We start from the raw sequence: 25,696 nt of genomic DNA on the forward strand, positions 1-25,696 counted from the left end.
TTGCAGAGGCTGCCCTGCAAGGTGCCAACCTGCCCATCGGGATCTAATCTAAACACTCATTCACACACCGATGGCATAGCCTTTGGAAGCAATTTGGGGTTCAGTATCTTGCCCAAGGGCACTTCGACACGTGGGACTAGAAGAGCCGGGGATCGAACCACCGTTCTTCCGATTAGTGGACGACCCGCCCCAGTTTATCTCTTTATCTTTAGCAGAGAACATTCCATTTATTTTTATTTCTGCACCAAAAGTCCTAATTACTTCCCTCCATCACACACATCTTCTCTGGGGACCAATTCAACCAGTGGCTTACTGGCTATTAAGTGAACAACTGAGCGAAGCAAGGGGGGCCTGCACCTGGGCCGACCCGCCCCATCAGCCAATCAATGCACGTGTGTCACTCGGAACATGGAGCAGTGACAGCTGACCAGATTGGCCCGTTAACGACCGCCAGGAAGGAACACGGAGAGGGAGCTAATCGAACCCGACCAGGCGGTGAGGGATGTTTGCCTGTTGCTCTGTTCTTCTGTCTGTCTGTCTGTCTGTCTGTCTGTCTGTCTGTCTGTCTGTGTGTCTGTCTGTTTGGGTCACTCAACTAATTATATACAGCATTTTTTTCCTCTCTAGCTGGTGTGAATTATGCGGTAGGGAAAACAACAGATTAGAGTAGCCCATTTGGGCCTCTCTGGGTCATTGGATTAACAGCCTTGTTTTTATCTCCAGGTGCAGATTTCCAGGCACAGCCTTGTAAAGTTGTGAGAAAACGGACTATTCCTGGTAGAATAGTGACATAATCTTGTTGTTGGGTGGATGTTGGGTGGATGAATTTAGGTAAAATACCGGATTGTGATTCAATTTACACCAAAATCAATTGAAAAGCTTTGGAGGGGTTTTTTGCCTACCTGAGACTATTTCAAATGGGGATGAACCAATCCCACTTTTTCTCCCCCCCAATACCAATACCTAAACTCAGGCTTTGCCAAGAATAATAATAACTTGCCAATACCAGTACTCTCTCTTTTCCCCAAGAAAACTACCATGCAGGATCTTAAGATGATACAGCTATAATAAGATGTGGTATAGATGGATGTGGAAGGAGCGGTGCATGATACTGTGATTTTGTTCCAGGCGTGATGTGCTCCTCTGGCAGCTGAGAACATCTAAATTTAGACACGCGACTCGTCTCCCCTTCCTCTTCTCTCCATCCTCGGCCCCTCCTCGCCTCCTAATCCACACTTTCCCCTCCATTGTGCTCTCCTCATCACCACGAACACAGAGACATGAAAGCCCCTGTGGTGAAAATATCGACAGCTCTCCCTGCGTCAGACGAATGTCAGCTGTGCCTCAGTGCACTGAGCTCTGAATGTGTGTGTGTTGAGTGCTGGAGCAACAGCCATCTCACACTGATGGGAGCCAAAAACAGGTAATGATACAAGATAATGATACAGGATTTAGGTGAGTGTGTGTGTGTCCCTGTGCTCACTACCCATTAGCCATATGGTGACCATGTCAGAGTTGGCATGAGAAGAACATGTATGAAGTAAACTCACTTTTTTTTTTTTAAAAGTCATACTTTCATCCACATTCCTCCGCTGTGCTCTCTTTTCCTCTTGCTTTATCTTTCATTGTTCACATATCAATTCACAGCTGTCACTGCCGAGAGTAATGGAGAAAGCAAACCTGCCTGGTCTTGTTATATTTCCAGTGTAGGAAGTGGAGGAAGTGTACCAAAAGACTGAAGTTATGTAAGAAGTTCTGATCATTAAGAAGAGGACGGAGCTGCTTCGGCTGACAAAACGGATACCATTCTTTACGCCACACACTCCCTCGCTAGGAAATTATGATGAAGTAGCAAAAAACTGTCAAGAATTGAAAGTTGACACTGAACTTTGCTTTGTATTTCAGAGGCTGTAGCAGGTTCAGGCTAAATAACGCTCCAAAGTTATGCAAAATTTTGTCGAGGAAAAACTTTCATGGCCAATTTAAAACGCATCCCTTGACCTCTGACCTGAGGACAAGTGAATGAAAATGGGTTCTATGGGTACCCACGAGTCTCCCCTTTACAGACATGTCCACTTTATGATAACCACATGCCGTTTTGGGGCAAGTCATAGTCAAGTCAGAACACTGACAGAAATATTCAAATTTTAGAATAGGCAAAAATAATACATTTATACTGCATTCAAAAAACTGCATGTGATTATCATAAAGTGGGCATGTCTGTAAAGGGGAGACTCGTGGGTACCCATAGAACCCATTTTCATTCACTTATCTTAAGGTCAGAGGTCAAGGGACCCCTTTGAAAATGGCTATGCCAGTTTTTCCTCGCCAGAATTTTGCTAATTTTGTAGCTTTATTTAACCTTCTTCGCGACAAACTAGTATGACATGGTTGGTACCAATGGATTCCTTAATGGGAGGTGGATTACTTCCACTTTAAATCCAGCCAGCTACAACCTAAAAATCGCAAGTTGTGTTAATGTGTTAAAGAAATTAATTACGTTATAACAAATATCGTGTTATTATCGCGTGCCCTAGAAAAAAATATATATTTTGGTATTGGTTCAGAAACTTGAAACTGGTAATCAAAATTTTAAAACGGTACCCAGGCTGCTACAGAAAGCAGTAACAACCCTCAGATGTTGTAATGAGACTGGATGTTCTCACAGACTTACCCGTACATGCTGTACAACCACAAAGCAAGCAGATAAGCAGAAAGACATGTAGACAGTATTCTGAAAAGGTTACAGTTCAATGTACTGGGAGCAGAAACTGAATGTGCTAATAGGATGTGGGGAGATGAACCAGGTGCTTGTTATCGACAGAAGAATGGAGAAAGAACTTAACGGAAATGAGTTGCATCCCGTGCCCCTCCTGGCCCTGCCTCTCAGTCTTTACCAAGCCTTGTGTGTATGACATGTTTTTCCTATTTCCCACCAGGAGCGACGGGGTTTGTGTTCGCTGCTGAGGCGCAAAGCGAGACACCTTTTGTTGCAGCTGCACAGCATCTGTAATTATACCCCACAGGACACATACTAGAACATAGCGCCTCTATCATTGCCATACAGCCACCATACATACTAGCTGCTACTGCTGCAAACCCACTTCAGAATTCAACACAGAGTAGTGTTGCAGGCTTCTAAAAAAGACTAATTACATTGATAATACCAGGAAAGGTAAAGCCAGCGAGAGCTTGTCGAATTAGATATTACAGGTATTATAACTGAGGCAGTGCCCCATCAAACACTCTTTGGAGTGGATTATGCTAATGTTATTGAGCATACACTGAAACAATCACTGTTCTGTTAGACCAGTGTTGGCATGTGGTTAACAATTTAACTGCAGCAGGAAAGTATTTAATCATTTTAAAAGCATGAGGAATATTTTAAAAATGTTAAAGCAAAGCCAGGAGGGTGATTAAATGTCTTACCTATTAAAAATGCAATCTTCATTTGGAAAAGAATATGATTTGAAGTTTTAAATCTAAACCAAAAAATTGAAAGAAAAGATTGATATCCAATCGATCTTTCAGAGGTTGTAGCGGGCTACGTTTTAAAGCGAAAGTGAAGATACTGTTACCATATGAAAATACAAGACCTTAAGAATCCATTGGTATCACCATGTCAAACTAGCTTAATGCTCCAAACTTACGCTTTGGCGAGGAAAAACTGGCATGGCCATTTTCAAAGAGGTCCCTTGACCTCTGACCTCAAGATATGAGAATGAAAATGGGTTCTATGGGTACCCATGAGTCTCCCCTTTAGACATGCCCACTTTAGCAAGTTATAGTCAAGTCAGCACACTGACACACTGACAGCTGTTGTTGCCTGCTGGGCTTCAGTTTTCCATGTTATGATTTGAGCATATTTTTTATGCTAAATGCAGTACCTGTGAGGGTTTCTGGACAATATTTGACAGTGTTTTTTGTTATTAATTGATTTCCAATAATAAATATATACAAACATTTGCATAAAGCAGCATATTTGGCCACTCCCATGTTGATAAGAGTATTAAATACTTGAGAAATCTCCCTTTAAGGGACATTTTGAACAGATAAATAATGTGCGATAAATTTGCGATTAATCACGATTAATCGGGAACAATCATGCAATTAATCACAATTAAATATTTTAATCAAATGACAGCCCTAGTTTACATCCAAGAGAATAATTTCAAAGTGTAAACTGACCTTGCTGGTTGAGCTGCTGTGTACTCTTGCTCCACTGCGACAACCCCACAATGGCCACCATCTTGGCGCCCAGGCTGGAGCGCCGCTTCTTGTTGCCAGCCAATGACGTGGAGTCCGGGCCCCCGCTGCTGGGACTCTTATCCAGGCTGTACATGGCCCCTGAGATGCTGGAGGAGCGCACCACGTTACGGGCCGCCACGCTCAGCCCGCTAAGGCCGCTCAAACCGCCCGGGCTGGGCACCTCCACAGAGCTGCTGAGCATCATGGTCCCGCTGGACTGGAGGGCCAATAGGCTGGGGGGGAGGGCCGTAAAGATGAAGCGGTGCTGAGGAAGGGAGATGAAACACAGACATAAAGGTGAGGGTGGCAGTAGGGAGGAGAGGTTGAAGGTGGGAAGGATAGCTCAGATAAAAGGGCATCTTGATGTCCGATGAAATGCAGAATAATAGCTTGTCTTACACGTTCACATTGCAAGCAAATGTGGCCAAAAACAACTATGATTTTTTTGCTGTGATGTGACTCAGATCAGATTTTTTCAGAGTAGTGTGGACACAGAAATCCATGTATCATTCAGTAGAACTCCTATTTAATAAATCAGCAGTTACAAAAATGTGTAAACTGCGTCATTAAGGCAGACAAGCATTATCTAGGAAACATCACGTTTATACACTTTACATGGACCTAAAATGAATACCAATTATGTTAAATCATGTTGCTCGAATGAGTTAGTGTTTATGAGTCGTAAGAAATCATAAATTACATTTTTAGAAGGAGTAGATGTTTATCGGTAAGCTCGGCTCTGTTAAATTTAACAGTATGTCAACAGAGGTTTTCGAACGACGGTAGGTAAAAGTTGAAGACTTTATTTTCCTTGTCAGTCATTTAAAATATAAACTAACTTAAACAGACTTTCCACAATTCACTCAGTTCATAAATTTGTCATGCTTCCCATAGCGAAACTCTGATTTAATGAAATCACGTTATAAAAATTGCGTGGACGTGCTGACTGGCGGTGTTTGGGGATGTCAAACAGTAACGTCACACCTTGTACTTTAGTTTATTTAACTTAGTTCACAGAAGAGCTGTTAAAGTTAAATATCAGCCAAAATGAAAAATCTTTCATTAGGGAGTCATACAAAGTCATACGTTATGATTTAGGAGAACCCAGATCTGTTAAATTGAGCATGATGTTAACAGAGTTTGGCAGTCAAAACAACTCCAGTGTGTATTTTCAGAACAATACACCACTGTACGTTACTGGTTGCATTCAGGGCAGAGATCTGTTCACACTAATAGTCAGATATGGGTCAATTTGAACAGTCTAGGCAGAAAGATCTGATCTGGGCAACAAAAAAAAAAACGTAATTGAGCATTAAGCCCTGTAATGTGAATGTAGCCTTACAGATGCAGTAGCTCCCCGAGGCTGAAGGACATCGAGTTTAAATTTCAACCACATTTGTTTTTTAATTAAATTCCCCGCTTATTGCAGAGGCAGCAGAAATGACTTCCTCCCCCATAAAAGACAAATAAAGAGTGAAAAGTTCTGAAAAGTCTTTTTGATCTCCAATAGTTTTGCAAACTGAGAACACAAAGATTACAAAGGTCAGCAGACGAGGACAGTGCAGATGGCAGCAGACTGTTCAAGTGAATTAAGAGATATCTCCAGTCACACACATACACACACACACAAACGTCAGGGCTGGCCTGCTGTTGAGGGGTGACCCTGTCAGCTCGTATTTATCTTGTGTGTTTCTTTTTTTTTTTAAATCTTATTCATTGTGTGACCTTAAACAGTGACACATGATAAACTATTCAGCTCAAGTCAACGGTTGGCTGAATCCTGGGAGGATACCAGTGTGTCTGTGTGTGTGCACCTTCACTATGCTTTGATAAACCTTGTAATATCTAACTGATGCACACAATAGTCCTTTTTCATAGCAGACATTTTGACTTGTTATATCAGGAAAAGCACAGGTGTTAATAATAACCTAATGATGGCTCCGTCCTATTCAAGTGTCCCAGTAAGCCGTGACAGCGTGACAGTGAGCCAGCATGCAGCCATCATTAACTTTATTATTTGCACCTGTGCTTCTCCTAATGTGACATGTCAAAATGTCTTCTATTATCCTTCAGCATCTCTATCTATGTCACATCTCTCTCCTCTCCTTCACTCTTTTCCTTCTCTCCTTTCCTTTTCTCTCTCCTAACATCAGAGTGATTATACCGAGGCTAAACCGACAGCCCAAGGGCACATTAAATATGTAGATGCACTGTGGCTAACATCGTGCTTTCACACTCTTTTTTTATATATATATATATATATTTCTCTACTTCTTTACTACTTTTCTTCCATAAAACTTTGCTTTCCAACTGCTTTATCATTACGGCCCCTGCTATAATTTTTTTCCTGTTTTTTTTTTACACAGAAAGTACAGCAATGCAGTCCTTTTCTGCCTCAGAGCCTACTTATTAAGTGCCTTGCAAAATTTAGTTGATGCTACAAGTCCAGCTCAGGTGCTTCGCATGCTTCAACAAACCAACACACGTTATACGTATGATCATTTAACTGATGGTACGTGTCCAAAGCCTCCGTCCTTTCCACGCTTCCCATTCATTGTCTATGTAAGCAGCCGTGCATGCATTCTGCGATTTGAGAGACGGGGCGTCACGTTGGCCTGAGGTCTAAGCTACTTTATGCAAATCGGGGTGTCCAGCGCGACTCGCCGCCTCTGGTAACTCCCTAGAAACTTTTAATCTAACCGATGTCGATCTAAAATAAAGACAGATTTAGCAACTGCGTGGCTTATTTCTCGCATAAAATGTTTTCAGAAACACATTTCGGAGAACTATTTTCGTGATATGAGAGAAAAAAGTTTCTAAAAACAAGGCGCCATGTTGGCTCCGGTTTGAAAGCTCGAAGCAGCAGCCAGTGAGGGAAAGCGTTTGTCCAATCAGGTGCCTTGTGTCTAGTGGCAGCCCATCAAGCATCCAATGCTGGGAAGAGAGACGATCCCTTGCAATAAAAAAAACGCCCATGTGGACATGTACCATAAGAGCAGTGGTGTGCTGGTTGTTGATAATGTGGGTGTACTACTAGGTAGAGATGGGTAGGTTACAGAGGAGGAAGTGGGTATACTCTTCTATATATTCCAATGGCTTTGGGGCTGATAGGTATACTGTAAACCACTAGAAAAACAATATACGCGGGGTATATCATCCACAACGACCGACTGACAACACCATCTCTAGAGACGTGCTTCTAACGTGACTAAAAGACTTCAGTTTTACATAATCCGCCACGAAATCGCAGGAAATGGTGCACGAATGCTTCTACTAAAACATTCACTCCCATGACTGGAAGTCATAAATAATACATATACAGCACCAGTGAATTTGCTTTTAATGCAACTTCCAAATTGAAGATGTACAGTAAATGCCCTGTGCTTCAGATGTCTCTGTAAATCATCGTCTTTGCCCTGCTTTGTCACACCACCGCAGCCACGATGCTTACAGCCCAAAAAATGCTGCTGACCGGCACTTTTTATAGGGATTCATTTAGCATTACCACAATAACCGAAGTGGGGGCTATTGAACTGATGTAGCAAAGGGCAAATTTTGGCATTTTGTAATGAAGCTCATAATAATAGCCAAGTGGAAGACTGCATGCTTTGTACCGAGCCACTGCAATGACATTTGTTATGAGTGGAAAAGGGTACTGAAGGGAAAGAAAGAAGGAGAGAGGGGAAATATGAAATTCAGGTGAGCCTACTGTATATGCCCTTATTATCTTCTCCTCTCTTTTTTTGCCTTCCCCCCCTCTTCCCTGCTCACCCTCTCTTTTCTATTCCAGCCCATGCCCACTTCTCCCCGGCTCTCTGGGGGGGCCCGCTGCACTTTGAACACACAGCGAGCCGAGCAGGAGAAAATGAGGATGGGGAGGGATAGGGAAGGCAGCCTGCGAGATAACGGGAGACAAACAGAATAATCCTGCTTTCAGAGAGCCAGGAGGACGGATGAGAATAAGCAAGGGAAGTCGAAGGACAGGGAGAGAGACGTGGGAGGAGAGGATGCTCCATAATGAATGGACACAGAGAAAAACACAGCAGGAAGCCGAGGCCTGATCTGTGAGAAATAATAAAGAGAGAGAGTATGACACTGATAGTGACAACAACTGAGACATGCATCCATTCCTCCTCTCCTCTTAATGATGAGATCCTCAGCCTGTGTGTGTGTGTGTGTGTGTGTGTGTGTGTGTCTCTGGTTGTACTCCAAAGTGACACAGGGTGAACTAAAGTGTACTTTATATACTGCATGTTTTGCCCAGAGGACACTGACAAGTGAAGTTGCACTGCTTAGTTGTCAGTCTGAAATGCAGAGATTCATCTATTTAAAGGAACAGTTCAACATTTTGTGAAATTCTTTTTCGCTTAATGCTCTGACACAACAGGCCAACGGTCGGCTGTCGGACCAATTTCGGGCTGTAGGGTGAGCATCTGTCGCCCTAGTTTTTGCGGTGTGTCCCGCACCGTCTGCCCGTGTCGGAGGCTTTTTGGCCGATTCAGCATGTTGAATCGGAATTGGAGCCCGCCATTGAGAGAAATCTCTCTGATTGGCTGTTCACCTTAAGCGCATTAGTGCACAAGATTTTTTTTTTTTTTTAATTTTGAAATAATTTTTTAATGCCAGAATCGTTATATTTGCTTCATTTGAGTCTATGCGGAAGTCCAAGGAAGTTACTGCTTTTATTGTTGTAGTGATGTCGTATCCGTTCCGTATCCGTCAACCAAAACAAACCGCAGCTGGCTGCAACGAGGAAGTTTAAAACAGCGAAGGGTCCACGTTGATACGACCAGTCGCAGAACGTACGTGGTAGACGGCCGTCGGCTGTAGTCTTTGCGGTGTGTTCGAATGCAACTTTTTGGCCAAGACAAAGGCAACGTGAGGAGACGCAACAGTCTGCCTTCGTCACAGCCAGTTCTTCGATGACGGTTTGGCGTGTCTGGGCCTGCACTGACAAATTACCCATTTTGTTGCAGTTGACAAATTCTCAACTCAAGGTTACTTGACCTTATAATAAGACAGTGTGGTATAGTCGAAAGCTCTGAAACAATGAGTGAGTAGCCCTTGAGTTGAGATTGTTCTGTCCACCACCTATTCTGCTGTTTAGGTTTAAGGACCTGTTAGAAGAGGCTAGTGTTGAATTTATTTATCCAATTATAAAGAATGTATTCTTGGGCAGCAAAAACAAAGCAAATAGAGACAGAATATTTCTCAGTTTTTTAAGAGTTTCTTATCTTGTGCTGCGTGAACTCCATGGCTTATAAATCAAGCCACAGAAGAAAATAAAATATTTGATTCAAAGCATGGGGCATGGAGTACCCTTGTCAATATTAAGTGTAAGTAAAGAAAAATCAGTCAGTAGGTATTAACTCTGTTGTTATGCTGGATATAAATAATGGCTCACTGAATAAAAATAAATAAATACGGAAACCTACACCTGCATTTAGGAGTCAATCTTTGAATATGCCACTATGTACCTGTCCCCACACTGTGTTTTGCTGGACCTAATGGTACGACCCAGAGCCCATCTATCTTCATCTCTGTCCCCGACAGCTCCCCTGCCATATGTCTCTGTGCTCTCTAACTTCTCATCTCAGAGCTCATTTATTTCTCCTCCCGTCAGCAAACCGTCACCCTCCACCCAGCCTGGTGGCGGCCATCGGCCCCTCCTCCACCTTCGACGCCACCATTCTCCACCCATCACCGACCCCCTGCTGTGGAAGATCTGGCCTCTTAATTTGTGCGAGTGTTACACCGTGTCCAAACAGGAGGCGTAGCGTGAGCAGTGTTTTGGTAAAGCAGCAGCTATGTCCTCCACTCATTCAAAGACACACATACTTTACTTGGGTTTTGCGGGCATTTAAGCTGTACAGATTCAACAAACGTGATAAACTTTACTGAGCTTTAGAGGTAGAGGTTGGCAGATTTTTTAAAACCTTTGTCCAGAGCCAAGCTAGTTGTTTCCCCCTGTTTCCAGTCTTTGTGCTGCAGCTTGATATGTAACAGACAGATATGAGAGACGATCCTCTCATGTAACTCTCGATAAGAAAGTGAATGAGCGAATTTCCCAAAATGTTCAACTATTTCTTTAACAATTCACAGATCATTTCTGGTAGATTTGGGAAGGGGGGAATGGAGTCCAGAAAGCACCAGTACATTTTGTATTTTGACAAAATGCCCTGAATATTGTGAGTCTTCCCTGGTTTAATATTACACAAACAGTCTAGCAGGACACTCTGTTGGCAAGCTATAGCGTAGAAGACCACAAAACATGAACTTCAGTGTGATTCAGCCAAGCATGACTGTTTCCAGTCAGTGTACGCTGATGCCGAGAAGCAAAGAGTAAGAATGTGACCTCTCCTTTCAGTTTCTCCCATAAACACAAAGGCCACAACCTTGTAATTAGATATGGCTGAGCAATCCATTAATGGTCTCTTTAAAGTTGCTCTCGTGTGCCGGCCACAATACCGGTCAGTTACATGTAATCAACCTACTATTTAGCTGCAAAGTAGATGGTAAAGATATACTGTAGGTCTGAGTGTGTTGTCAGAAAGCAATTAATATGAAACCAAGTTGAGTAATGCTAATAAATATCCACATACATTTGAATCAATAAACAGACAAACAACATAAAACTTGTTCTTATTCATTGGTTTTTACCTCTTTTTAATTTGATTTTACTTATAGTCTCCACTTTTTGCTTTTACTATTGCATGTTACTTTTTCTAATTTCTAATTTTTGTGTTTGCTGTTGGATGAGTTTGTTTTAATGTGTCTTTGCTAAATTTCCTATGTGGGGCAGTAGAGAGTGAACTGAGCTGAATCATAGCTAAATGAACAGAAAAAATAAAGATCTATCAGCAATGCACTAGTCATTTGTCATTGGTCAAATGTCATCAGACATTTAAATTGAAATATAATCAGCATCTTATCCTACTGATCGGTCTTATAGACTATTAAGTTGCCATGTGTGGTTGTCTGAATGTCAACTAGAGCTGCAATTATTAATAGATTAGTTGTCAACTATTAAATTAATCGCCAACTATTTTTTTTTTTTTTAAAGTTATTTTTTGGGGACATTTTTTTACCATTTTTATTGACAGTGGATAGAGTCTTGGAAAGGGGGGAGAGAGAAAGAGTGGATGCGGAAAGGGCCACAGGCCGGATTCAAACCCGGGCCACCGCGGTCAGGACTGAGGCCTGTTACATGGGCGCCCACACTACCAACTGAGCTAACCAGGCGCCCATCGCCAACTATTTTGATAATCGATTAATTGGCTTGAGTAATTTTTTAAGGAAAAAAAAAGGCAAAAATCTCTGATTCCAGCTTCTTAAATGTGAACATTTTCTGGTTTCTTTACTCCTCTATGACAATAAACTGAATATCTTTGAGTTGTGGACAAAACAAGACATTTGAGGACGTCATCTTTTGGGAAACAGTGATCGACATTTTTCACCATTTTCTGACATTTTACAGACCAAACAACTAATCGATTAATCGAGAAAATGGAAATAATCGTTAGTTGCAGCCCTAATGTCAACCACCAGTGTTCACTCTTAATTTCATCCTGACTAAAAAATGACAGTATTTTTAATTAAATTAAGGAGCTAATATTTTTCTAACAGGTCAAGTGTGCCTAACACCCGTTAGTGTGTGTCTAACAAGTGTGCTTCCTCCTTTTCTCCCAGGTAATTGGCATCAAAATCTGAACCGTACATTTAATATACTGTACATATTAAGAAGGGTGTTGAAAATGTTGAAAAACTCTGCTGAGTTGATTATAAATTTCTTTTTTCTCAGCACAAAGGAAAAGCTGTGAGAACATGAACAAGGATGAAAAGGTACAATGTTTATTTAACTGCATATTCTGATTATAGATGTATTTTTACATTTTATATCCTAGACATGTTGTGTACATGCATCTTGCAATGAGTGCAAGAGTGAAAAATAGCTAGAATTAAAAAGAAAGTCATGATGAACAATCCCACCGGCAGTACACACAGACAGGCAGGAGCTGTAATGCACTTCCTGCTGAGGCGACCATGGATACTTCCCAGGTTATGATACTGTATGTGTCGGCCTGGTGCCTGCTGCCATTGTGTTGGGCCCGGTGTCTTGTTTGTGTGTGTGTGTGTGGCTGATGCATCTCTCTGATCATAGAAGGTCTCTTAAGGCGAGAAAACAGAAGGCTGCGCACACACAGACAGAGTAAAGAGTGCCAGGCTGTGGGACGACTGGGAGCCAAATGGATCACACACAAAATCACACACAGAGATACCCAGTGCACAGTGCAAACACACATATGCTGTACTGCATATGCGTGCCAGAGCGTGGCAGAAGAAAGAGACGGAATATTGAATGACAATGGCCGTTGACACCGAAGGTCTTGGCTGACGGACATGAATTAACATCCAAGTCTTCTGTAAAACATTCTGCTCCGACACAGATTTGATTTCTTCAGTATCATATTGACCGAGAGACCGAAGTGTATCAGGAAAAAAAAAAAACTGACCAGACACAGTCACATCACCATTATGATATTCACAAATTTCCCATTTCACACTTTGCAGAGCAATATTATGCCGGGTGCACACACACGCACACAAACCTGAATCGAATACTAACAGCCGTGAAATGAACAGATAACAGGGTTCATAAGGAGCTTTCGCTTAGACACAAATTCGATCCGTCACACCACGTTTTCGCACAAATTGCCTGGGTCATGTTGAATCAGCCACGGCAGGGAAGCAAAGGTTTACAGTTTTTCTATCATATCTACAATTAAAGGGTCAAATTAGCCTGTCTGAGGTTGATTAAAATGTAATAGTATTGAAATGCTCAATCTGCGACCAGTGATAGAAGTAAACAAACAGATGGATAAGCCATGTCGTTTTCTTATCAGAAGGTAAATAACAGTTCAAGTTCATCAATTAGTCATTAAAACAGAATTGATGACAGCACTTTTTTAATGCATACTTTAATTACATGTGACACTAGAACTACTGCTGGTTGAGTTTACCTGCATTCACTCAGCAAAGATGAAGGAGCATCGATACCAATAATAATACTAATACATGCTAATACATTAGCATGCTAGTTCTAGAGATGTTCCTACCCAATATCGTTTCCGATACATGAAATTGCGGTATCGGCCGATACTGAGTACCGATCCGATACCAGCGCGATAAATATAATATCTTCGTTGCTTTTGGGCTATCTTTATGGAATTTATCTCATCGTGGGAATGTGGTTTCCATAAAACTACTTAGGTTTAGGAAAAGATCGACTTGGTTAGGTTTGGGCAATGAAACTACTTAGGTAGGTTTGGGCACAAAACTACTTAGTTAGGTTTAGGCACAAAACTACTTAGTTAGGTTTGGGCACAAAACTACTTAGTTAGGTCTAAGCAACAAAACTACTTAGTTAGGTTTAAGCAACAAAACTACTTAGTTAGGTTTGGGAAAAGATCAACTTGGTTAGGTTTAGGCAACAAAACTACTTAGTTAGGTTTGGGAAAAGATCAACTTGGTTAGGTTTAGGCAACAAAACTACTTAGTTAGGTTTAGGAAAAGATCACGGTTTGAGTTAAAATAACACCGGAAGTGGCATAACTTAAGTATGCAAGTAACATGACAAAAACGACTTAGTTAGGTGCAGGAAAAGATTGTGGATAACTCTGGAAGTGGCGTAACTTAAGTACAGAAGTCATGTGACAAATAAATGAACGATGACTTTTGGTTTCACACGGGGTACAAACACCGGTCTCCTTGACAAAAGTTTTTTGTTTTTTTTTACCCACCCACCCTGACCTCCTCCCGTCCTATTCCTCTGTAGTGTCTCCCCTTAAACTATCTGAACCCCTATTGGACCTCTTTTTAGTAATATTGCTGCATCCCAAGATCTTAGCTATTAACTTGATGCTACAATGTAGGACTGATGGAAAGGGTGAGTTATAATAACCTGGAATTATTCTTTAATATACTGAATCAGACAGAGGCATGGTGTGATTGTATGACCCTTCCTGGTGGAAGTTGCCCCACTACGGGATTCTCTCTGCACCATACTGCACATAATAAACGACAGGTAAACTGAGCTCACTATCACACTTGGGAGGTGTAGGGGGTTATTGTTTATAACAATAACAATTATAAGAATATATTTTTGGCATTAAGCCACATCGATAACCATCAAATCACTACCCTGTGGAGTATCATTTCAAATGTTCAATCACTCATCCACATCTTCCCCAGCATTCCACGTTAATCCCTCCACAGCTGAGCTAGCAAAACAATGTTTTCATCTCAGCAGTGAATCAAATACCTTGCCCAGGATTTGAGCCAGCAGCCTTTTGGAGAAGTGAGACCTCTTTCATATCATCACTTATCATCCCACAGCAGTCTCACCAACTCACAGCTTTTCTCTCTACACACCACCGCGGGGAATCTGGTGTGAAAATGAGACACACTATGTCACTGTATTATCTTCTTTGTCTCCCCCTACGGTGACAAAGACTAAACAAACTTATAGTTATTTTCTTCAAATGTTTGGGAAAATATAATCCATTTCCTAACAGTTTCCCTCGCTGCACTCCAAAGGCTGGCCCTAAATCTCCTCTCGCTCTCATCTCTTGCCATCCAGCACTGAACCATTCTCTTTGCGCCCTCTTCTACTTTTCATCGCCATCAAAAGAAGGATGGGAGAGTTACTCTGTCAGCAGCAGGGGGGATGGAGAGCTAGCAGAAAATAGAAAAATAAAAAGCTGGAGCGGCTGGACTGGAAGAAAAGTGGGTTAAGAGGGGCGTGATGGATGGGACTGGGAGCTTTCCTGACTCATGGCCTGCTTTCTCTGGTGACTAATGTGGTCAGTGACATCTCTCTCACTACCCCTCAGCCACCCCGCTCCATCTCTACACCCCACCTGGGATATTGGTAGCCGGCCTGCGGCGGAGTAGCACACAGAATCTCACCCCACTTACCATGTCTGGATCACCAAGTCCCAGCTTAGGCAGCATGGGTTGAGTGGTGCTGAGGTGGGGGGCTAAAACAGGCCTGTGGGGTCAACCAAAGAACGCCTCCCTGTCTTATTTACTGCTAAACCGCCAGAAGGGATGTGTGCATTGGAACGTAGTCAGATCCTGAGGGAGGACAAGATAAGAGCTGTATACTTATCACTCTCCCCGTTTATGTTTTTATAACTTCCATCAGAGGCTTTTAATGCATTTCTCTCCTATCTTTCTTTTATATGTGACCTCATTTTTGGGGTTGCTTGCATGTTTGAGTGATTGGCTGATTTGTCAGACTGACAGTGGTTTTTGGTACGATACGATATTAGCTAGTCCATATTATTTGCCATTAATATAATGGATTTCAAGGCTTTAATTGTTGTCTACCATTGCATTCATTTTGTTTTATTTTTTTATATTGCGAATCGTAATTAAAGCTGGGCGATATGGTGAAGATCAAATATCATGATATTTTTGACCAAATACCTGGATATCGATATTGTGACGATTATTGTAAGATTTACTCTTGGTGCTTTTACAAAATGTTTACACAATGAGATTTTTTAATAAATCATCATCAGTAATGTAGACATAATGACTAAGTGGTTAAAAGCAATTAATAGAACAGCTAGAATAGGCTGGTGAGTTCAGAAAATGACATCACTTTACTGTAATGCAGCTTTTAAAACCAGGAGAAGACAACACTTATGCCATATTACGATATCCAAAATCTAAGACAATATCTAGTCTCATATCACAATAAATATAATATCAATATATTGCCCAGTCCTAATCTTAAAAAGCAATAATGTTGTTAAAGTAATTAGTAAGTCTGATTTCTTCCGGTATGTCTTTTGGTTTAACATGCAGTCCATTGTCAGGACAATAAACTACACAAATTGACAATTACCTTAACATAGCTACAGATATTGTGACATATAGTAATGGTGTAAGGTCTTCTGATTATTATCATATCTCTTTTCTTTTGTGGAATTTCTTTCAGCAAGAAGCATGTTAGACTTTTGTCTCAGAGACAGATTTTAGGTTAACAAGCGAGGGACTCGCGTGCATATGATGGAGGTCACCTTTGCTGCTGCAGCAGCCTTTAAACATATCAGGTGTTGAGAGGAATTGATTTTCTGAGGACTGTTGTTGCAGAGTCCAATATGGCTTGGTAAAAGTACAGTGGCATTCAACTGTATAATCTCCTGACTTTGTGTAATGAAAAATACAAACTTTAAAAAACAAAATATAGGTCAAACTCATAACCACATCAATAGTGGTTGAACAGTTGAGTGCGCATCTGAGTGTCTCATTAGCAAGTCCAGTTTGAAGTGGGAAAAGAGGCACAATACCAACCGAGCATCCATTGTCAACCATACACAGCTTCTCTCTTTGATGATACAAACCAGTTGGCCAGTGAATTGTGCCTCGCAGATGGTTGTCTAAGTGTACACAGCCACATGCGGTGCAACAACAACAACACACTCGCATATAAAGATGCACCTACACGCACACACACACACACTGAAGCCTTGCTCATTACGATGATAAGTGTCTGCTCTGCCCCTTGGTTGTTTTCATTTTATTTTCATTTCAAAGAAAACCAGGACCAGCAGCTGCCAGCTACAGATCTGAAGTGTGGTCAGATGTGTCAGTGCATATGTGAGTGTGTGTGGGTGTGTGTATGAGCTGCACTAGACTTTGCCTTTGCCCTTTCCAGCTATCAATTTTGAGAAGTGTGTGTATGTGTGCGTGCGTGCAGAGACTCTTTGATGGAAGATGATACGGTCAGGCTGGCCTTTTGAGTAGCCAGCTTATCTGGTACAATCTGACTCAAACATATACTCGTAGACACACACAAATCTATTTCACCCAGTGGTGAATATTTCAAAAGGACAGGGTTTAGCCTGCCCTCTGAACTTGTGTGCCACACATCTGAAATCTGCTTGGTAACCACACCCATCACAATTTAGGACATAAAATAGGATGACAGATTCAGAATTTGCGGAAAATTGCATTTTAAATGTTTTGAGTTATGTGTAAATGGAGATACAGAATCATGGATTTCCCCCTGGACAGGGTTGAGTCTCTTTCCAGCTTTTACTGTCTCAATGGATTATTCAGAGGATCAAATGTGAGTCATGCAAGGATTTCAAGAGTTAAGCACATGGATGATTATTCTCTTCCTCCTTAAAACGGGCCAAGGAGGGCGCACTCCTTTAGTGCACAGTTAATGCACTCATTTTATGCTTCTCACTAAACAGCTTTTCAGAAAGACGCAGGAAGCTCTGGAGCCCCATCACGTGTTTTTTGGACTGTCCCCATCCACAGGTGGGGAACACAGTTTGAGCTGAGATCCGGACATTGTTGTGTTTACGTCTGTGTGTGTGTGTGTGTGTGTGTGTGTGTGTGTGTGATTGTGGCCATCTGATATAATCTCACACCTCAGCGTGTGCTTGGCCTGACCTGGAGTACTGGCAAAAGGACAGGCATCTCAAAATATGCTTATTCTCTCCCTCACACTCCCTTCCCCCTTGTCACACTCACTCACATGCGCTCACACGTAAAAAACCTAATCAAAAAGAGGTAACAGTTCAAATCTCTAGCCATGCATAGCTGACTTTTCCAGAGGCACCTTTATACCTTTGACCCCATGCAACCTTAATATAGATTCAAGATTCAAGATGTTTATTGTCACGCCGGTTATACAAGTACAACCGTCTGAAATGCTTTTTGCTGGGAAGCTCCATTAAAGATAATAAGTTATATTATGATTACAAAAGGAAATACTTTGTACAAGGCTTATTAATCTTTAAGATCACCAGCAGAAGTGCTGCCAGACCACTGATGTGCTGAACTTTGTCCCTACATGGTTAAATCAACAAATTAGTTTGCCATGTTTCCAGTAACATTGTGAATAATCCCAGAGGGGCATATCAAATATCCAAGCATGTATAGGCTACTCATATAAATGTAAAAAAAATAAAGAGTATTTAGGTCACATTACAATCACTCTCCTACAATGTGCATTATCTGATCTATACCATCTCACATGACCATATAAATCCCTTTAAGCAGTTAATGAGATTGACTGAAGGCACAAAACTGTAACCTGTAAGCTTATCCTGGCATTGCTAGGCTTCTAAAGGGTGAGAGTATATAAGAGGAAAGCAAGTCTTCCCAGCTTATAGCCCACTAATCATCTAATCTGTTGCCCATTGCCTCTGCAACAGGCCCTATATATACAGTATATAACAACAACAAAGCCCGTGTTTGATGCTATGCTCCTCTTTATTACTGATCACCTGCTTATTAATTGCATTAATTAGAATATCAGTCCATTGGTGCTATCATTGCCCCTGTGCAGAAATTGAGCAATTAGAAAGGAATCAGAGCACTTACCGCTTTACAGCAAAGGAGCAGCGAAGGCAAAGGTGTTGGGGGGTCGGGAGTCAAATGATGGTTTGCTTCTGTCGTATCTGTAAGAAGCTCATCGTTTGGGTTTTATGTTTTTTGCTGTGCTGGATGTTTTTCTCCTGCTCTCAGTGCTGCTGGTCACACGGCATCCAAGGCGCGGTGGTGAGAGACGCGCTGCTGTGGAGAGAGAGGAGAGGAGAGTTGAGGAGGAGAGGAGGAGGGAGGAGAGATGATGAGATGAGGCATGGTTGATTTCAGCAGCATGGCAAACAGCGACCACGTGTGGCCTTGTGAGGGACGCGTGAATAAACACTGTAGATGTATTAGTGATGGGAATTCAGGCTCTTTTAAGTGAGCCACATCATTTGGCTCAGCTCACCAAGACGAGCCGGCTCTTTCGGCTCCCAAACGGCTCTTCATTTTACCACCAGCCAAATGTAGCGCTGTTTTGCCCTTTCATTAGTATGTGTGCACATATATCACTTAAATTATTCAATTTAATTATACTAAACCTTATAATTTCCAGAATAAAGTAATTTTACATGCTGCTTCGTTTCCGACTGTCACTCATCTTGTCTGCTATTCGTGCACCGCAACGCACCTCAGCGCACCGCACGGCATCGCATCGCATCGCACCGCAACGCAACGCAACGCAACGCAACGCAACGCAACGCACTCTTTCTCTCCTCCTCTCCCTCCTGCTCTGTACCTGTAGACCGTCAGCGCACCCCAACCCCTCCCTGCTTGATGGTATGATCCTTGTCTGTCATCACCTGATTGGTCGCACGGACGTCAATAACACAACCTTCAGTCACAGTCAGTGCATGGAGTGCCCGTGGCGCGGAGAAGATCATCCTGTCATACTGCCTTGAATTAATTAAAAAAATAAAACGGCTCTCGGACGGGAGGCGGCTCTTATCGTTCACTTAAAAGAGCCGGCTTTTTGAACAGGCTCGTTCGTAACGACACATCACTAGTTCATCATGGCCTGATTAACCCTTTTGTGATAGCTTAGTTAGGTTAACACTTTTAATTGGAAAAATGGTGTAGCTTAAATATGTGAAAGGCAGCATATTCAATCTTTAATGGGGTGTTAAAGATGTAATTTTGTAAAAATTGTACACTTTATTCACCTATTTTTGCTGAGAGTTAGCAAAGATGAGATTGATGTCCCTCAGGGAGTGGATAAAGAGGCAAAAAACAGAGCTAAAAGAGAGTGAATATTATTGGACTTACATTCGCCATGCAACGTTAGCCAGAAACACCACATCAAATGAATGTTTTTTCTCCATATTAACTGCTGGATGTGTAGCCTAACTGTTGACTACATTAGTTTGCTAACAAGTTAACAATCAAAAAGTATAGAAGCAAACAGATGAATCGCTGTGAATATATGTATGTATATATATATATATATATATATTTTAATTGGAAGAACATTGCAAGGCATAGAAAATTACAGAGCAAATAATTGGTCTTCTAATTTTCATCCATTTTTCCTTCCCACCCCCGACAAATAAAGGAAGTAACCAATATAACATTAAATGTGATAAGACTTAAGGCAGTAATGACACCAAAATTAGAAATACACTAGACACATGAAATAATAAAACACATACAATATTTACATATCCCAAAAAAAAGATAATAATAATAAAAATAATAATAATAATAATAATAAATAATAGATATTAAAAAACAAAACAAAACATAACAACGTCAATCCAACAAAACAAATAAGGAGGCTCAGTCGTCACAGCCAGGCAAGGAGGTCAGAGATTCAATATGGTTTAGAAGAGGTTTCCAAGTCTTTTCAAAAAACATATTGGGCTGAAGGGGCACTCCGAACAAAGCCAAGAGAGGGCCAGGGATAATAGCAGTATTATATGCCACATTAAGTGTTTTGAAGATCTCAGACCAGAATGTATTGAGCTTCGGGCAGGACCAGAACATGTGAGTGTGGTCGGCTGGAGATTGTCGGTCGTGTTACATGAGTCTCTTAAATTTGGATACATCTTAGATAGCCCCGCATTTGTATAATCGACTCTGTTCACGATTTTACATTGTAACAGGCTGTGCCTTGCACAGATTGAGGAAGATTTATTATGTTTATAACATTTTATTGTTCAGCACAGGCCATTTCGGTAGAATATGCCAATGGAATAAAAATAATTTTGTTTGAAATTGTATGTCACTTTTTAGTTGGACGTTTTACTGGCGTCCGGTAGTCGCTTTCACTCCAAAATGGCAGAAGCATAGCTTTTCTGTGCCGGGCGTTGATATTGCAATGGAACAAACAATTGACTTTCACTTCTCTGCAATATATGCGTTCTTTGATACAACTTGCTAGCGCTTATTGGCTGTTGGCAAACCAGCTTACAGGTCCATTACCGCCACCTACTGGACGGAGTGTGGAGCAGTATTGGCAGGAAAATAAATAAATGGCCAAGTGGCCAAAAAACAGACACATATTTCAAGGTCCATTATTAATATTAATTGTATCTCGTATGTTTATTCTGTGTCTTGCTGTTAGTCAAATCACCCCAAACCAACTGACACACAAAGGGTCCTACAACAGTTGTGTCAATCCAGCCTTTAGTGCCGGCCTACACTTAGTGCCAGCCAACTGATAATTAGCATACACTAATGGACTTCTAAAGTTGTACAATTGGCTCTGTTTATAAGCAGGCCTAAAGCTATTTTATCCAACAATCTTATCATGGTCTGTGTCTTATAGAGCCAATGCCTGCGGGCATAGCATTTACCAGTTCTGAAGACAGACTCTAACACACTGGATCATTTCACAGATTGGGTTAGGGTTTTTTTTTTAGCCCGCTGCAGGAGTGAAAATTTTGTCAGTTCCAACCGAGATAGCTGCTCAGCAAACTTGGGCTTGGGTTGATACAGTAGCCTATTTAGGTTCATCACTTTATGTGTAGGATGAATACCATTTTTTGGGCTTCGAGACTTTGGTGAGAAATGTTCGAAGGTATTCAAAGCTCCAGTACAGCGCCGCTGCTGCACTACTGTACACACACGCACTTCTACATATAACAAACAGCGATATCCCTCTGAGAATAACTAATAATAGTTATTGAATATGAATAATGTTGTGGGATTATTCCTTATTTCATAAGATATTTGGGGATTTATACATTATTATAACATTCTTATATATAAAAACAAAACAAAACAAAACAAAGCATTTGAATACTGATTTGGAGGTTGATTACCATGGCAACGGTCGAAGCTTCGAAGCATTCGGTCAGCTCTGTAGGATATGCCATTTTTTAATGAGAAAAGTCATTCATCACATCACAATATTGATGTCAAAAGTTACAATATTGTTGCTTGGTCTGCACTGCATCACCACATCAAATATGTAACTTTGAAGAACAAATAAAAGCAGACATGATGTTCCCTGAAAAATAGCCTATTCATATTTTGTATTACAGTTTTTCTTACATTTCGTATAGTTCTTGAATCATCCTCAACATTTGCAAAACATTAAGTGCATTTCTCGAAACAATTTGTACAAATGAAACAGCAGAAAGTTTGCATGAATGTACCAAAGCATTTGCAGTTTGTTCAAGATAATGCGAAAAAGCTTTTATGATGTGCACAAGCGACTAGAAGATGTGGAGGTTGAACAAGCAGTTTTGAGAATTTCAATTCTGATCTGAGAAATGGACCTGAGAAAAACTGTAAATACAACATGCAAGACGCTGTCTTTTGCAGTTTGATGCAGAACACAGATGCATACAGGGAGCTTTTGCAGCACCGCCTGCATACACAGATGACATTAAAGGGGACATATTATAAAAAAGTGAGATTTTCATGTTTTTTTATTATAAAGCAGGCTTAAGTCCTATATAAATACAGTGAAAGTATCGAAACGCTCAATCCACAGGGAACTACACACAGCCCGTATTCAGAAACTCTGCATTGCTGTCAGGATTTCTGTCCATTTGTGATGTCACAAATATGCAATATTTAGACCCTTTACGCAGTTTTAAACATAAACATTTTAAATGTGTCCCACTTTATTCCTGGTTGCAGTGTATGTGAATGTCATCAACTGACGAAAGGAAGATACGCATGGACCCAAGCTGTTGCCTAGCAACGCAATCCTATTGCAAGTTCGTTGCAATTCTGTCAAAATGCGCTAAAATGGAGCGTTTAAGACAGAGGGTAAATACAGGCATATTCAGGCTGACAGTATGAGGAAAATAAAGTTTTTTTTAACATTACAGCATGTAAACATGTTCTTGTAGAAACACAAAATCCAAGTATGAACCTGAAAATGAGCACGATACGGGACCTTTAATGTAATGTAGCATCATTTTCAGTTCAGATGATTCAGGCCTCGCCCACTCTGGTCTCAAATACAGTACTCTTTACTGACTGTATTTACTCACTACAGTGTGCTATTACTGTCAGTGTGTTAGAAGAGCGTGGATCCTAATATGAACCCATAAACATCTGCAGCACAGAAACCCGGGTCCACATGAAATATGTGCCACTCAGTCGTCCATGCGGCAAGCCACTCAAATAGGCATAAATCACAGGCCTTGGATCAATGGCCTGTTTCCCATAGGCGAACCGCCGTGGCACAACACAATCAATTCTTGTTCTCCGCTGCAACAGTAAGGAGGGTCGACTGGAATCAGCCCCCATCAAACATTAATACCAGCACTGAATCCCAATCAACTCATTGGCATTCTGTATATAGAGGGGATTCAAGCGGTGGTGGTGGTGGTGGTGGTGGTAGGAGCATCTGTTGCTGTCATCAGCTGATGTAGTGACCGCGATGGCTGGGTAATAGCAATGAGCACAATGTGCATTTAGGTATGTCGTAAAAAAATGCTGATCTGGAGAAGCCAGCAAGGGAGGAGGAGTTTTAATAGCTGCAGGCAGAAGTCATAATTCAAAGGATTGATCTGTTCAGAGTGCCGACATACATACACGGCTGCAGTATACGGTCTAAACAGGGAATTAACAAGACAGACAGCCCCTATGGCCCCTGTGGAAAAGTGTGTTAAATGCACTGGAGAGAGCACCGTATACAGTCTGGTCCATGTTGCTGGAGTCAGGTCACGGTCAATTGAATTACAGCACACATCGTGGTCATGTGACCGGGTTTGTGTAAGCTACGACTTCACAGGAGGGTGGGGCAGGTTGGGGATTAAAGGAGGAGGAGAACAGTGTGTACAGTACATGACAGGTATATGTGTGTATTTATCTCAACTCAAAAGGAAATGACTGCATTCATACATCATATTAAACACATGTCAAATGAGTGAAATGTAATCATTTCTTTAGTTGCACCGTCTTAATGTACTAATGTGTGCGCAGGCATCCACACATTCATCCCTCATCTTTAATATTGCTCTGATCCAGCTCTATGCAGCTCATGCATACATTACATAAACACAGTCAAGCTGGCAAAGTGATGCCGCAGCAGTTCAGTGATTAAATCTACTTTAATTAGCTGTTGGGGAAACAAGGATTCACAAATGCCTATATTTCTCAGTTAGATGTATTTAAGAGTCACCGGGGTGGCGATTTAAACAAGCTTCACTGAAACAAGCGTGCTTTTTCATAAGAAAATCTCTTTTTCGTTCATTAATGTGGTGAATTATTAATGCATTATCTGCGAGTAGGGGGGTGGGTGAGAGGTTACTGCTGACAGACTGAGAAGTAGGAGGGAAAATGACTCTGTTGCTGGCGGATAATGCTGTGTTGCCTTTTATATACATAAAATTGTATTACTTATATGCACAATGCCTTTAAACTAGCCATGAGATATTGACTTGGGATGATTTCACACACACAGGAGGCAGCTCCGGCACAGCTTCACCTCTTGCCGATATCACAAACTCCCTGTCAGCTGAAAATATGCTCCAGTCAGCAGCAGAGCCGTACAGTAGCCCCTATAGCAGCAGAATAGCTTATTGCTGTCTCTTTGTCGCTGTATATTCCTCTACTTGTGGTCCCACCGGGTGTTCAACACCTAATGAATACGTATTGAATAGCTTGCTCACTCACTGTCAGCCGTGCACTACCACACTTCCCTCTCTTTTAGTGGATGCAGGTCTGCAAGCTGGTGTAGATGGATGGTTTTAGACTGATGGGGTAGTTGTTACAATAGTGTCACATTACCATGTGAGTAAAAGCATAAACAGAGAGAGAGTAATACCCAGTCTGAGACAACAAACTATCTCTTCTTTTCAAGTTAATTCCAAAGTTACACAGTTATTTACACTTGCTTATTGTCAGTTTGTGTCTCACTAAAACATTAAAAAGTAAATTGATTTTTAAGCTTGTTTTCAGACGCCCTCTCCTGGTCGAGTTGTGCAATTACAACTTTTATAAATGCAGTAAGATTACAGAATATCAATCCAGCCCGTTCCATTTCAATTCATTCCCGGGGCGTCAAATACAGATGTTTTGTCACGGCCGTCGGCACCCTTCCACAGAGGATGAACCACAATGTAAACCCATCCGAGGCAACAGTAAACGCACAGGGAAGGTGCTGTGTTTTAGAGTGCGAAAATAGACACAGGGCGGTCGGGAGGGGTAGTGGATGGGTCCAACAAGCACAGGGCTTTCATCCAGAAGACCACTGTTCATATCCGGTGCATTATGTTTCACTTTCACTTTACAATCAGCTGATCGTTTCTGTCCCGTGTTCACGTCGAGTCACATTTTCACTGTAAAAACGTACTCATTTTAAGCACAACCATGTTGTTTTTTTCCTAAACCTAACTAAATGGTTTTGTTGCCTAATCCTAAGCAAGTGTTTTTATTTTATTCACAACATTAAGCACGTGTTTACTGCGCACAAAAAGTGACGCAGAGGGGTTGTTAAGTATGTGATTAGTGTGACGGAAAAAAGTGACGCCGAGGGGTCTGACGAAGCGTCAGTATGTGACTATTTGGGATGAGTGTTGATCAATCAGAAGATATTCTATTATTCTACCATGAAGCATTCGGTGAAATACATTTCTAGGTAAGAGGACAT

General features: G+C 41.4%; 1 protein-coding gene across 1 annotated transcript in view; it reads right to left on the minus strand.

The window, feature by feature from the left end:
• Nucleotides 1-18,880, minus strand: part of rims3 (regulating synaptic membrane exocytosis 3) — a 39,808-nt gene extending 20,928 nt beyond the window's left edge. Inside the window, exons 1-2 of the mRNA XM_037795023.1 lie at nucleotides 18,658-18,880; nucleotides 4,189-4,513 (exon numbers count right to left, since the gene is read on the minus strand). Coding sequence (XP_037650951.1) covers nucleotides 4,189-4,453 — 265 coding nt within the window. The 5' untranslated portion in view covers nucleotides 4,454-4,513; nucleotides 18,658-18,880. The remainder of the gene's footprint in view (nucleotides 1-4,188; nucleotides 4,514-18,657) is intronic.
• Between the last annotated feature and the right edge of the window lie 6,816 nt (nucleotides 18,881-25,696).

This window comes from Sebastes umbrosus, chromosome 15 (genome assembly GCF_015220745.1).
Source record: "Sebastes umbrosus isolate fSebUmb1 chromosome 15, fSebUmb1.pri, whole genome shotgun sequence".
Classification (NCBI taxonomy): Eukaryota; Metazoa; Chordata; class Actinopteri; order Perciformes; family Sebastidae; genus Sebastes; species Sebastes umbrosus.